A 16,223-nucleotide genomic window follows, 5' to 3' on the forward strand; every position below is an offset into this window, starting at 1 on the left:
TCATATGTTTAACATTATGATGACTTGAAACTCAAAAAAATGTCCAAAATAAAGGGTAGAAGGCAGTGATGGAATGTGTAGTCCCATGCCTCAAACCCTAATGCAGTCTTGCTTCTATGTGGTTCTATAATAAATAAATATGAGAAAAACTTTAATCTTAAATCAGTGGTTATTAGACCCAAATAACTTTGGAATTTAGTAATGTATCCAGTGTTTCAGAAAAGAAAGATTCCATCAGATGGAATCTTATGTTGTCTTAGAATACAAAAACCCTGATTTCCAAAGAGATACTTCACTTATGTATCTCGATTGCTAGCATAAATCAGCCTGTTTTCACAGTATACAATTTAGCTGCTATTAAAAGTGGTTAGTTTGACAGAGAAGATTTGAAGACATAATTTATAGAGCTTATACTGAATACTAAATGTGGTATTTAAAAGTTAAAATACGTATTCTAATTCATAAAAAGAAAAGATATTCCTTTAAAAAAATTGGAGGTTTCTACCCTGTATGTAGGCATATTGTATTGTCAAGCAAAAATATTTCCTTTGTTTATTCACTATTATCGCAGCTTTTTCACACCTTGCCCAAGTGTACAAATTTTTATATTATTCATGCTTTGTGAATTCAAGGGGGGAAAAGTGTCCGGAAGTCCCAGCTACGAGCTCTACCTTCTGATGGGAAAGGTGAGTAGATCCAAGAAGCAAGTTTGAGTCCTGTTCAGATATACTACCGAAGTGGCTGCTTTTCACAAGCTACTTATCTTGTGGGTGTGGGTGTCTTGAAAAAGAATTATATAGCAGAGGACATTTTATCCTAAGGTCATTATTCAACCCCTGGATGATTCCAGGAAAAAAACCATCAACTGCTACTTGTATAAAAGTCAGTAGATCTGTGATTGCTTTTCTCTTCCAATGCTATAATGCAGCTGCCATTGTTTACTGCACTTTGACTTCATCATTATTGGAGGATATTTGTGCTACTGCTATAAAAAAGAGAGTGATTTTTTTTCTTTCCCAGAAAGATTTATCACTCCTATATAGACTTTCTTTTCTCCCAGTGAAGGCATAACTAGATAGGTAGCTGGGGGAAAGGCTGACAAACAACAGACCATGAATGCAGGAATTGTGATGGTAGAGCATATGCTACCACCAGAAAGGTAGATAAGGATTACAGTTAGTTAGTTTCTCTCTCTCTCTCTCTCTCTCTCTCTCTCTCTCTCTCTCTCTCTCTCTCTCTCTCTCTCTCTCTCTCTCGCTATCTATCTATCTCTATCTCCATCTCCCTCTCTCTCTCTGTCTCTCCCTCTCCCTCCTTTCCTCCCTCTCTCTCTCTCTCTCTGTCTCTGTCTCTGTCTCTGTCTCTGTCTCTCTCTCTCTCTCTATCTCATCTCTCATCTCTCCTATATATTACTGTACTCTAAAATTGACTCCAAATCATTTACAAAATATAATATAAACACAGAAGAAGTCCATGATAAAGAATTTAATTTATTAACTTGCAATGTCTATTGTAAGGGTAAACATTAAAACCATACTAATTTCTATTACTGTCATAAGAACTAGAACTAGGCAGCATCATCATTATGATCAAAAGCTCTCTGAAACAGGCCTAGCTTAGCTTGCTTCTAGAAAGCCATCAACAACAGGGCCAACTTAATTTCGGGTGGGGGGGAGGAGGGGACTGGTTCACCGTCCTAGACCTATAAAAGAAACAAAATGCCTGCTGGCTTCACTGCACCTCCTATGTTTGGAAAATTGACAATTACCAGCAGTTTGTCCCAGAAAGAATCATTCCCAACTGTCATGGCACTCCCTCCTGCCAGTCATTACATCTACTGTTTGTGATTCAAGACCTTGGGGAAATTGAGCAACTTCATTGACAAAGGACTCTGCAAATCAGTCACAGTCAAATGGTAGAAGAGTGTCATTCTCTCCTGTTAAAGGTAAAGGGTCCCCTCACACATATGTGCTAGTCGTTCCTGACTCTAGGGGGCGGTGCTCATCTCCATTTCAAAGCCAAAGAGCCAGCACTGTCAGAAGACATCTCTGTGGTCATGTGGCCAGCATGACTAAGCGCATGGAACACTGTTACCAAAGGTGGTTCCTATTTTTCTACTTGCATTTTTACATGCTTTCGAACTGCTAGGTTGGCAGAAGCTGGGACAAGTAACGGGAGCTCACTCCGTTATGCAGCCCTAGGGATTCGAATCGCCAAACTGCCGACCTTTGTGATCAACAAGCTCAGCGTCTTAGCCACTGAGCCACCATGTCCCTTTTCTGCCCTGTTACAGGAGAGTATCTGGACATTCTAAACAGGCCTACTTCCTTTGAGCAGATGCAGACAATACAATGCAGTTGGCTGTGGTTGATTTAACCTGTTGTCAAAACCAATGATTCTCTGACTTGTTTCTGACTTCTTCTTCTGACCTGTTGTAAAACAACTGAACAAATCATGGAAGGGGCAATTTGTATAACCCAGGGAAGGAATGTTTTGTGACTTGACTTGTAACCCAAACCTTTTCACCCAGAGTCTTTGGGCAGGGTTGGAGTAGTGTGCATAGGCACAATAGTTTGTTTTTAAATTAGATTTTTTTAATTTTTAATTTATTATTTATTTCTGAACTATCCATCTCCCTCAAAGAAAGTATACTGTATCATCCGAACACGATCACAGGGAACATGTACAGAATGTCTCCCACCCAGATAATGGCCAAATTTATATTTGCTTAATTGAGGCATAAGTCTTCAACCAAAGCCCTGATATCTGACGAAAGGTGACATTTTTCATTTTATTCAACATGATTCTCCTATAATCATTGGCTTTCTGCATGGTCAAATGATCCTGTGTAGGCTAGTATCATAGGATAAAGCATGGCTAGTCTGATACTCAGAGGTGGGTTCCTACCAGTTCGCACCTATTTGGTAGAACCGGTTCGTCAAATCTACCGAACCGGTTAGAAGAGGTTCCACCAGTGGACCTGGAAAGCAGGCCACACCTACAGAAGAGGTTCCAAACTTTTTTGAAACCCACCACTGGTCCTTGGATATGATTATTCTACACTATCATGCTCATATTTATAAAACTCAGTGCCTCTGTGAAAGGTAAGGATGACTACTGCATTTGTGGTGCAATCAGAACATTGAGTGTGTTGAAGTTGTTTTAACGCAAACCAAAGATGCCTTTTAAAAAACAAGTTTACATCATATTCTTATGCATGCCAGTGCTGTGTGTGAGGTAATTTAAGGTGGTTCTGACAAGTGTAGTCGGCATTTTCATATCCAGTCACATGGGCGGCAAGCCACTCCCATCCGGTCACATGGGTGGCAAGCCACTCCCACAAAGGAGGCCACACCCACAGAGTAGGTTCGAACAATTTTTGAAACCCACCACTGCTGATACTGAACTGTTTTGGTTCTTAATCTGTCCATGTGGCTTATTTTTCAGGTGGAGAACAACGCAGGAAGAGCAGCACTGAATCAGTTTCCAGAACATTGCTGGTAGTGAGCAGTAAAGCCAGAGGGAAAGACAGGTTGACAGGCAGAGCCAGAAGGTAAGAGAGTAATATTTAAAAAGATTTTACATGTGTTAATCTGTGTCTTCTTTTAAAGGAATCAACCATCCATTTCAGAATGGTATTTCAGTTGCAAACATTTTCACGCATGTAATTTACATTTTAAATGTTCAGCTTTGTAAATGAATATTTTACTTGCTTAGAGCAGTATAATATTTTTCCCTATATATCCATCTAACTTCTTTCACCATGGAAGCAGTTTGCCATTGTCTTCTTCCTGGATGGATGGGTGGATTTCCCAGTTTAGCCTACAGACCTGAAATTTCCTGGTACAAATCTCCCATCCAGGTACTAAGCAGATTTGACATCAAATACTCTTTCATAAAAATAAAGTTTTAAGTTACTTTTTGCATTTCTAATTGTTTTTTTACATTGCCCCTATAGGAAGACCTATACATGCTAAAAATCTATAAAAATTGAATAGATACATGTCCAGGTGAGTAACTTTGTTACTCTTGAAAAAGTATTTGGTATCAAACCTGCTTAGTTATTTAAACATAGCTAAAGTTAGATTAAAAATTAATGTTCATAAATGCACATAAAGTTAGATTAATGATTCCCAAGCACACATTTTAATTTTGAAATAATTAGAAAGTCCAGATGTATATCTATCTGATCATAATTACTACAGCTAAAGTACAATGCTGAAAATCTATATTTTGTGACCCTCAGAGTTCCTGTAGAAAAATTGAACCCTCAAATTGAACATTTTTTCCCAGTTTTTAAATGTCGACTGATTAAACTACTTAAGTGATTAGGTGTTGGAGTAGTTTTAACTCATTTTTTTATCCATTCCTCCTTTAATACACTACTCTTTTTGTTAATAAGTATAATTAATATTTCTTTTTAATTTGTATGAAACTTGATGGGAGTACAGATGGCATTCATTCTCAAGGCACATATTACTTCATTTTCTTTGGTTTTATTTTAGTGCTTGGAGCCTTGTTAGATTAAGCTGCACATAATCTTTATACAGTATAAAGAAATAGTAGACATGATCGAAAGCAACAACATCTTTCATTGTTTAATTGTACTCATAAACAAATTATTGGGAATGGGGAGGGGGCATTTGATTACTGCCTATTTATTTAGAGATATCTTAGGAGTTAGACTTATATACTGCTTCATAGGGCTTTCAGCCCCCTCTAAGCGGTTTACAGAGTCAGCGTATCGCCCCCTCAATCTGGGTCCTCATTTTACCCACCTCCGAAGGATGGAAGGCTGAGTCAACCCTGAGCCGGTGAGATTTGAACTGCTGAACTGCTGAACTAGCAGTCAGCTGAAGTGGCCTGCAGTACTGCATTCTACCCACTGTGCCACCTCGGCTATCTTGGCCTGGTTAGCATGCAGTTTTGGATGCTCTGATCTCCAGAAAGAGTTTAGTATCTCCATAAACAAAGAATTAATTTTTCTCAGCCACTTTATATAGGAAAATCTAATATTTTATATCTGAGTTTGACTGGAACAGATTGTCCAGAAATAGAAATAATTCCTGACTCAAAGGCTGAAGATTTAAAGCTAGCAGGTGATTACTGTCTAGGCAGCAATCGATTTTGAATTTGTCCAAGAAGAGTAACAAGCTATGAGAGCTATGCTATATGGTTAATGGCAGTTCCTGTCCAACGTGTAAATTCACCAGGACAGATCTTATTGATTGCCCCATTTAGAATATTAACCTAGATCTGAATTACTGGGAGTTCTGCAAAATTATAGCATTTCCCTTTAAAAGAGCAAGCTGCAGGGGTGCTAGTAGTATTTACCTCTGCTTTTTTATTAATACAAGTGGCCATTTTATAAGGACCCATCTCATAAAAACTACCTCTTATAATTGCTGTTGTTGATGAGAAGATGGCTCTTAAATTTATTTACTATGTAAGTTAAGGACCCAGTTCATAACATTCTGTAACAACAGCAGATTCAGTGCTGCTGCTATTTATTTGGACCAAAGTAACACATGACATCTTAGTTTGTGGAAATAAAAATGCCACTTCTGAGGATGAGCCAATGTCGTGACGATATGGTCGTGCGGTCTCGATGCTCTGAGACCACAGCCAATACTTTTGCTGCTGGGTGGTCCAAACGGACCTAAACCATCCCGAAGAGACAGTGAACAGGAAGAATACGTCTTGCTGATCTCAGGGATATCAGAAAAGAGGACTTTGGACCACCGAGCAACAGGGCTTTTGACCACTGTGCTTCATTAAGACCAAGGTCAATGCAGCTGTCTACCAGGAGATTTTGGAGCACTTCATGCTTCCTTCTGCAGATGAGATTTATGGGGATGCTGACTTCATTTTCCAGCTGCCCACACTGCCAAAAGCACCAAAACCTGGTTCAACGGCTGTTGGATTACTGTGCTTGATTGGCCAGCAAATTCACCTGATTTGAACCCCATATAGAATCTATGGGGCATTGCCAAGAGAAAGATGAGAGACATGAGACCGAACAATGCATAAGAGCTGAAGGCCGCTATTGAAGCATCCTGGTCTTCCATAATATCTCAGTAGTGCCACAGGCTGATAGCTTCCATGCCATGCCGCATTGAGGTAGTAATTGCTGCAAAAGGGGCCCAAACCAAGTGTTGAGTACATTTGCATGCTTATACTTTTCAGAGGTCCGTTATTGTTCTATGTACAATCCTTGTTTTATTGATTGCATGTAACATTCTAATTTTCTGAGATGGTGGATTTGGGGTTTTCATGAGCTGTACGCCATAATCATTACAATTATGACAAATCATGGCTTGAACTATCTTGCTTTGCGTGTAATGAGTCTTATCTCATATATTAGTTTCACCTTTTAAGTTGCATTACTGAAATAAATGAATTTTTGCAGGATATTCTAATTTTTTGAGTTTCACCTGTAAATGCTAATAATCCTGAGCTGCAGCTAGCTAACATTGATATTTAAATTATTATAAAAATAGCTCTGCATGTGTGCCCCAAGGACTGGAAGAAAAGCCAGCTGCTAGTCACGCAAGAAAATAGGAAAGTTAGATAGTTAGAATCTAATTGTTCTGTAACAGCTTAATCAAGTTAATAAGTGGAGGATGAGCTTTATCAACGGAGTAAACAAAAAATATGATTTTTTAATTCTATAGCATGCTAAATGATGAACAACAAGAAAAAAGCAGACAAATTTATGTGTTCCTGAAAATGGCCTGTCATCAAATATTGGCATCTTTTAAAAGAACAAAATTGAGAATAGGGTTACTACCCTAACACATTTACCTGGGAATAAGTCTTAATAGAATATTCTCTGAATACACTTGTGCAGTAGTGTAAATATAACTCGTGACTTAGAAACCAAATTTGATGCATTAGAAGATCCTTACTTTGGATCTCATCTTAGCCTATTCTAAGACATCATGCTTTCTCCCCCCACCTAAGTTTTTTTTATTTTTTATAAATGTATCAAATCAATGCGTGAACAGGCTGGCACTTGAGTGTCATACATTCTAATACAAATAAAACTAATAAAGTTAATCATAATTATTACATTCAATCAATACGTATGTCTAATAATACACATTTATATTAGGTTGCAATCTATCATTGTTCAGTTGTGTATACATTAGTGTATAAATTTTTATATAATAAAATGAAAGTAATAATAAGAGAAAATGTAGAACAACTGAATCATGCTTTCTATAATGAAGAACAAAGTAAAGCTTTCTCATTCTATATATAAAGGCTGATGGTCAACTCAATGTAGCTCTACCCAGGTGACAATGTATTTATTGTACCCAAATTCACTTAGGAAGACAACATGACGCACCAACTATGTCTACTACCTTTAGTTGGCATCTTTTATGTGATAGTGCCTAAAATAATGCTGTACTGCAGGGGTCTCCAACCCGCAGCCAGTGATCTATTGCTGGACCATAGCCAGTTTGGAACTGAACTGCAGAAGTTTGTTGGCAAGTGCATATGCATTTGTGAAAGTGATGCGTGCACACAAAACCATCTCTCCCCGCCCCCCCCCCACTGCTGACTCCGCCAGACCACCAAGCCAGAAAGGTTTGAGACTGTTGCTGTACTGTATTTCATCAAGGATACAGAATCTTTAAAAACCATGTAGCATTGCTGCTATCATTACTTAAACTCTTCGCCTCGAGGAAATGTTTGAAAAGCAAATATCTAAACGATGAACCTGCATACCAGGAATATCTTGATCTGTCAAATTTCTGCTCATCCAGATCTCTGTTTTATAATTAGAGGCTAGAATTTGGCCCACCCAAACAAACACCTCTTCTGCCCCTTTGAATGAATGCAGTCTAAAGTGAATTTCACAGTAGGATGCCGTCGGATTTTGTACTACTTTGTTCTACGTTAAGTCGAGTAGATTTTATATTTACTAAACTTGCTTTAATTGATCTCAGATTAGTAAACTTTTTTCTGGAAGCAGTGACTCTTCTATTATTGGGGAAACCAGGCAAGATAGTACACTATGCTTACCAGGGGTGGGTTTCTCGCCCCGTTCCAACCGGTTCGGTTGGAACGGGGCCGGCGGCGTCCTCGTGCACGCACGTGGTGCACGCATGCGTACTAGCAACTGTGTGATGCTCCAGCTGCTCCCGGAGGATCGCGCAGGCGCTGTATGCATCCTGCACATGCGTGGAAGCGCAGAACTCGTCAAAACCGGGTAAGGAGCGCGGGCGCGCGGGTGGGCCCCTCGCCGTTCCCGGAAGTTACTTACTTCCGGGTTCGCCGACCAACCGGTTCGCAGGGACCGCCGCGAACCGGTTGAAATCCACCCCTGATGCTTACCCTAAAAACCAGGTATGCTTCTGCATTCTCTTCATGTTTTAGTTCTTGACAAGAGAAAAAGATCAAATGGAGGCAAGACTAGGTTTAGAAAGGAGGCTTAGAAGATGCTGTGAAGACTAGAGAGGCAGCATATCAGAGAGGTTCCTGCTTTGACCAACATTTTTTTATTCCTTGTAGCATTTGAAGAAAAAAAGACTCTTTCCATAATTCCTAGGGCTGGTGCTGAGACAAATCACCTATAGAAGGGACGGGAAAAGAGGCAAAGCAGTGACCATTTCCAGATCTCATACCTTTTGTCATGACAATGAAAGCAGCATTGTGCCGCTGTGGTGCAAACTCTGCCCTTTTTGTGCGCATCACAACACAATACATATTTATTTATTTGAATGTATAAACTGCTCAACTCTAATGGCCTCGGACATAGAAAAGGAGCAGGGCTCCAGTCACCCTGTTTCAATGTTGCTTTAGTTACTTACTTATCTTCGGCAGATACCACTGAGGAGAGGAAATCTTTGGATTTAACAGACACATGGTTTAATGAACACCTGCTTCTCTTATTCTGTTAAATTGAGATTTTACTCTTTCCTAGTTTGCTATCTTATGTACCATTTAAGTGGAAACATAGCTGACTATTACATAAAAATTACATAACTGTACATAACATATATAACAATTATTGACCGTTAACTGCCAGGACAGAAAGTGTGAATTTAGTTGCCAATTTTGTCTCACTACATTGACATACATTGACACATGTGTAATAGAAAGTGCATCACATTCCTCTTCTTCAGCTTGGTTATGATGTCTGGGTTGCAAAAACCTGAACTACCCCAGATGGCAACAAAGAGAAACAGAGCAGTCTAACTCCGTGCTGCCATCCTTTGATCCAGATTTTTGCAGCCCAGTTAGCATAATCCTAATGCATGAGGTAAATCAGATGACTGAAATCTGGAAAAACTAAATTATATACACTATTGAAATTGCAGCCAGCTTGAGATTAATGAATACAGATAAGCTTCTGGAATTTAGAGGTCTTTAAATTCCACTTTAGAACTTTAAAAGGGGATTTAGCTAGTCTGAGTCTGCAAATTCTTATAGCTGCCTCCTCCCTATTGCCATACTCCCAGGACAGGGAGAGGAGAGAAGTGTTCACCCTGCTGCTGCATCTTTTGTTGCTGGTGTTCTGCCTTGAAGATGGGGAGATTCCTCTTTTTCCTTTGGCATGAGCTCTGAAATTTATGTAGTCCCTGGACAGTTGGCTTTTCTACATTCCTTTCACAGGCAACCTTCATTCTGTCCATAGGCCTTGTTTGTAAGCATTGTTTAGCATATATATTTCACTTCCCTTCATTCTAGCAATGTGCAGCCATGGTTACACCTATTAGAAAAGGCACTTAGATGCAAAATTGTTGGCATGCTATCCTTTCATTAGCAATATGATTTTCAGTACAACTGTGGAGGTTCCACCTCCAACATTTTATCAATAGCTCTGATATTTCTATAGGTAAATGCATGTTCTAGAAATATGGAAGGAGTACATTCCTCCTCTCCTTTCCTCTCCTCTCCCCTTTTCCTTTCCCCTCTTCCCTTCCCTTCCCTATGAGAGGAATTGTATTACTCCATGAATTGCAGTCCCTTGGGCAATCCAATTGATTGAATTACCATGTTGATCTGATGCTGGGAGAACACAGATTGGCACATAATGCCTATTCTCTGCTTTCTAAGATCTGCAGGGAGGAAGACAACCAAAACGACAATTTGAGGAGGAAGAAAGGGCCCTTATATTTAAGTGTTCATTTACTCTTTTTCTCTATGCTTTTAGACTATAGTATAGATGCTTTCATTTTGAGTAGCCTATATCCCTCTTTGCATGTGGGAACTTAGAGTGATTCATTTCTCTTTTTGTGTGTGTCCATAAGTCATCTAGCTTTTTAAGAAGTGAAAGAACACACACCATGATGAAAGTGCCCCCTCCAGACTTTAATTGGAAAAGAATGACTCATTGGCAGTCTGAGGCGAGATGGGTTTAAAGAACAGTTTTAGCACCTTTTCTGCTGTTTGAATGAATGCAGTCTAAGGTGAATTTCACAGTAGGATTCTGCAGGACTTTGAAGCAAAGACCAAATGGTGCCTTGGATCATGCAAGGCATTCACATAACATCCACTGAAAATCCTTCAAATAGTTAACCCCCCACCCCCACCCCCAATGATTGTTCATCTGGCTTCTGCACAATATCAAGAAAAGATGTGTTTTGTTTATGCTGGCTTTGTTTCGTTTTCTGAAAACAATGTTTTTTTTAAAACTTAGAATGCAAATGTTGAGTGCATAGGAGGGTAGGATACAGAGCTAGCTAGGCAATAAATAATAAAGAATATTTGCTCTAGATGATGTTTTCTCAGGCTCTTTTCATTTATTGTAAACAATTATTGATACAGTTTTTAGTCCGTGCACCACTCACAATATATGGTGAGTAACTATTACCAGCTTGATTTATTCCAGATGAGTGAAATTTCAAATCTTATAATTCACAGATTTACACGGCTTGATGTGTGTGTGTGTGTGTGTGTAAGTGCATGTGTATACATGTGCACAAACACACACACAAGCACACACATATGTATACACAACTATATATTTGGGTAAGAGAGTTTGTAATTCAGTCAATTTGAGCCCAAATGTTAAAAGCAATTCAGCTGATCAGTTTTGTTCTGGAGAGTTTCAGATTCATGTTTTAAAATATGAATAGTTGGTTTTGCCTAATTAAATAAGTAAATAGGATCTGCTCAGAGAGTCACTTTATAGAGTTAAGATGGGTGGCATATAATTTTAATAATTTTAAAAATAAAATTGTCCTTATTCTGCTACAAGAGTGATCTACCCCAGTGTTTCTTTCCTGTTATTTTTACTTCCTTATCAATCATGAATTAGATAAAGTGAAGGCAAGCTAGAACTTTATGTAGATGAGTGGATGATTACTGACCAAGTAAAGAGAGTCAACTTGCAAGGTTTCAGCTATGCTACAATGAACATTTTGTTCACTTAGGGGCAATCCAGTTAAGATATGCAAAACCTTCCAACGAAGACCAGAATTTGTATTCTACTTTGTGAAAACTGAACAACATTCCCTATTTTATTTTGCTCTTTTACAGATGGGATGTTAAGGAAGGTGATGAAATGCCCTTTTTAAAAGATGAACTTGATAATCAGGTGAGTTAATGAAATATTTGCCCAGACAATATAATACCTGAATTGGATTCATGGTTGAGTTACAGCATGGTTTGTTTCGAGTCATATTGTATTGAATAAACTGGAGTAGCTGGATTCATACAAAACTTAATTAAACCAACAGGTTATGAACCCAAGATACTGAATCTTAGTGCAGTTTGACTCCATCAAAGAAAACTTATTTTAAAGATTATCTAGGCAAAATTCAGGATAAAGACAGTTACTGGGGCTATGAGGTTTTTGTCGATAAAATTAGCAATCATAAGGGTACTTGGCCCTGGTCTTAGTCACTAAGGTACGATGCATTACATTTCAATTTAAATTATATAAATATGTCCAACCATACATGCATATACTGTTTATTAACAAATGCACAATTTATATCAGCATTCATCCATTTCTCTCTTTTTGTTTGAACAGCCCATAACAGCTTGTTCACATATAATGCTAAACCATAAATCTTGGTTTTATGTCTGGGTTCATATATCTTACTGACACAATCACATTGTTTCTTTATCCCAATATTTTTGTGGAAATATATTGCACAGGTGGTACAATACAACATGGGGTTTTTGGCATAAAGTTGGCATATAAATGAAATGAATAAATATTGAAATGAATGAGTGAAAATAGAACACTGGGAAATGTCAGGACTGGTATGGAAATAGATCAGTCAAAGACTTGTCTGGTAAAACTTGTTCCTCCTCTATAACATCTTTTAGACAGTCTCCTTAGAGGCAGACACTCTTAAAATTAACTTCCGGGTCCACTGTTCAAAAATATTTTCCAAGTATTCATCTCCTTTAAGTGTAATCTAAGGATTTTTTTTAGTTCCCTCCAGTAGCCAATCATCAAAGTCCCATCCTATCATGATTTTAAAAAGAAAACCATTCAGGATTGAAGGAAATTCACCTAATGTTTTCAGATTTGTTGATCCAAAAGTTTCTAATAGCTGAAAAGAGTTAACAAGTTACCCAGTGTCTATTCCCTTCTCTCCCAAAGCTTTAAATTTGCTGGAGACTGCTGTCTTGTGGTCTCTTCACAAGAAGCTCCTGTCTGGAGTCTTGTGGGTGATCTCAAGTCCTCCCTCTGTCCAGAGAGAAGCTCTTCTACTCACCACCTCTTCGTTCCACCATTATCCTTTAGTAGAGCCATCTACATTTCTCCATTTTTTTCTTGGAAGCAATGTCTATGCTGGTTGTGATGAAGAAGGAAGTAATTTCTTTGTAATTTACTTTCTTTTGCTTTCTTTTCCTTTACTATATTCTGTTCTATTTGCCTTTTCTTTTTGCACTTCATACTTTTTCTTATTGTTCTTTTTTAGTTTGCATTGTTTTTTCATAAGTGAAATTTTTAATAAAATTACAATTTAAAAAAGGAATCGCAGGATGGCTATTTCTGCTGCTGCTATTATAATTAATTAAATCCACTTTTTTAAAGCTGCAAGGCAGATAATAAAATATTAGTAAAAAGGTATAAAGCATGTATTGCACATTATTAAAAATGGATAAAGTCATATGTATATTATATCAATCTAAAAAGCCCCAGTAAAAGTGGAAAGTCCCCAGGGAATTTCACAGTTTGAAAGCAATACAGTGGAAGATTTCTCTCTTTAAATCTGAAAAACAGATCTCAAAAACTAAGACATCTTTAAGATTCCTGCTAACCTTAACATCTGGACTTTAATGTGTCAAGGCAATTGTTTAGGCAGTTAGGTTTTAAACTGTTTATTGTTTTAAGAATAAAAACAACTTCTAAAATAGGGCCTGGAAAGCAGGGTAGATAAGTCTGTGTAATATGGTTCTGAATTCATATATTAGTTAGCAGTTAGTTGTCTTTTGCAAAAAAAATAAAATTTCTGGACTCCCCTCAAGGATAGCTTCATATAGTGTACAATGCAGCAATTAAGACATTAAAGCATAGGAAATTATTGCCATCTTTGCTGTTGAGGAGGTGATGACAAATTAGGGACATTTACTATCGCAGCTACCTGATCCAATGGATCAGAAAAAGTGGCAGATACACAGTGTAAAACAAACAATATCATTCTTTCCAAATAATGTGACCACATCTGTGGTAACTGGTGAAGTCATGGGACACCAGTATATGTTATGGAATAGTGCCAGAAATTGCAGCTGATGTGAAGATATGATTAAATCATATTAGTTAATTCTGCATATGCATTTTGAGGTAAGGTGCTATGAATGTATGATCACCGTTCTTCTCCACATGTATTGTTCACCATCCAGTTATATGCTTAAGTTGCACAGCTATATTTATTTTTATTGCTAAATAAATTTTTAAAATAAAATTCCCTAGTAAATTATTTAGCTGTGTTGGAAAATAAGGAGAGTCAATATGATAATGATCATCACTTCCATTTTGATATAAGGAAATTTGGGGGCTCTACTTGAGTTTTTCACATCAGTAATAAAGGTGAACTTCACTTCTGGCAGTTCATTACAGCTGACACCAACAGTTTTGAGTGGGTCACTTTAAATGAATAACACAATAAGATTTAATTCAAGTTATTTATTTTTTTCTCCTGTGATTTTAGCGATCAATTAATGTGGAAGAACAAAATAATCTAATTCTGGACAGAGAAGCAGAGAAAGAGCACCATTGCTTACCCGGTCTAGAGAATTGTATAAAGCTAAAAGAATCTAATGTTCCCATGGCAGAGACCAAAAGAAGTGAAATGGACGCAGCTTCAAAAGAAGCCCAAAGCCCAAATGAAAAAACCAGAAGGGGCCTTATCGAGGATGTCAGTAGAGATGAGACTGAGGTAAATCTCAAACTCAATAAGGCAATATCTGGCCCTGATTTGTCTCCTAAGACTAACTATAAGAATAGCTGTCAGGAAATTTCCAGAGTGAAGGCTTCTAGGGACGCAATTCAAGAAATCCATGAAAATTGCTTAGTTAAAAACACATGTTCTGAAAGGCACCCTGAGGAGAATTCTACTGACAATTTTAACAAGCTGCCGGATGTGATGGAAACAGGTAGCAGAGACCAGGAATTGTCAATAATGAGACAAACAGGAGAAATCCATATTGGAAACCTGAAGAAACAGGTAGCTCTTGGGACAGAAAAGAATAACACAACCTGCCTTGCACATGGGGAGGAAAACAAGACTTCTGTTGGAGAAATTTAAGGGGAAATGAATGAATGTGCACCAGAAGGAACAAAAATGTGCAACTTGAAGCAAGAAAACCCCGCGTCATGCAATAAGGAAGCATATAATTAATCTAAGGATGAATTGAGCACCTAGAAGGCTAAAGGTTAGCATATGGCATTTTGTTCATTTATATAGATTTTATAGTGTATACTATCTTAAGGCTCAGGGAAGGCAACCTACTGACATTTAAAAGGTATGGGGTGCAAGCCCCCACAATATTTCTAAAGCCCTATTGATATGAACTATCAAAATGCAAGATCTGAGTAAATATGCCTATTATAAGAACACTGAGATTTGAGAGATGAAGAAGTATGTTATCACTTTAAACTAAGGTGATATGGCTTACAGATTCAGAATACTCAAGGATATGTCAAGTTTGATGAAGACCATGTCTACAAGAAGGCAGCAACAATGATGAAGACTTAGAGATCAAAGCTTAGGAGGAACATCTGAAAAAAATGTATATGCTTATCCTAGAGAACATATCATCAAGAGGTGATAGGATAATTATTTCAAGTTATGTAAGCCTGAGAGATAGCTGATAGAAGAATCATTATTCTGCAGAGCAAGATGCAATCCAGTAGGGCAAATATTAGGAAGATCTTCCTGATGGAAGTGGAGATGAAAACTTTAAGAGATTTTTTTAGCAGAGGTTGGCTGCCTTTCTGTCAGAGTTCTTGTTACAATACTTTTTGCTTTGGTGAAGATTGCACTAGTTGATTTTTGAGTTTTCTTTCAAATATGGAATTGTTTAAATAAATGATTTTTAAAAAAGCTTTAAGCTTTATATTTGGCCTGTTCTGCTTATTTGCAGAGGGAAGATATTCCATTAAAAAGGATCAGATGTGAGAATTAAAAGAAAAATGCTTTCCCTTAATTTTTTAAAAATTAGATTATATTAATATGTCATTGATTACTCAGAAATTACTTAGTATTTTATTATTAGCATTTTATGGCTAGGTAGAATTCTTATTTTTGATTTTACATGTTTCTACATAAGACGGCCATTTCTCTTCAAACCAGTAGTGATTCAACCAGTTCGCACCTATTCGGGAGAACCGGTTGATAACTTTCTAAGCAGTTTGGAGAACCAGTTGTTGGAAGAAATCTTATTTTGTTTTTTCCCACTTTACAGGGCTAATCCTGTAAGGAAGGCAGGAAGGAAACATTCTGGTGTTGTTTCTAGCCTAATCTTTATTGTCCTTGCTTACAGAAACTGCTTTTCCAGTTACCCCTATTACATTTTAAGACGAAGCGCCCATCAACGTGAGTGACTTTGAGTTGGCCACGACCACCCAGTCACATGACCACCAAGCTATGCCTACACAGCTGGTCATTAGGGCAGAGAACCGGTTGTTAAATTATTTGAATCCCACCATTGCTTCAAACTGATACCCATCAGTAGAGTTTTTGCATAAGATTTCATATGGAGAACTATTAATAGTGGTTTGTTTTTAAAGTAGAAAAATGTAATGC

The 16,223-nt window shown here is 37.7% G+C and overlaps 1 protein-coding gene across 1 annotated transcript in view; it reads left to right on the plus strand.

The window, feature by feature from the left end:
* Positions 1-15,173, plus strand: part of CCDC9B (coiled-coil domain containing 9B) — a 59,480-nt gene extending 44,307 nt beyond the window's left edge. The window contains exons 9-13 of the mRNA XM_032213593.1: positions 633-686; positions 3,448-3,553; positions 11,494-11,551; positions 14,127-14,642; positions 15,096-15,173. Of these exons, the coding sequence (XP_032069484.1) occupies positions 633-686; positions 3,448-3,553; positions 11,494-11,551; positions 14,127-14,642; positions 15,096-15,173 (812 nt within the window). The remainder of the gene's footprint in view (positions 1-632; positions 687-3,447; positions 3,554-11,493; positions 11,552-14,126; positions 14,643-15,095) is intronic.
* Positions 15,174-16,223: the final 1,050 nt, after the last annotated feature.

This window comes from Thamnophis elegans, chromosome 1 (genome assembly GCF_009769535.1).
Source record: "Thamnophis elegans isolate rThaEle1 chromosome 1, rThaEle1.pri, whole genome shotgun sequence".
In the NCBI taxonomy this organism is placed as follows: Eukaryota; Metazoa; Chordata; class Lepidosauria; order Squamata; family Colubridae; genus Thamnophis; species Thamnophis elegans.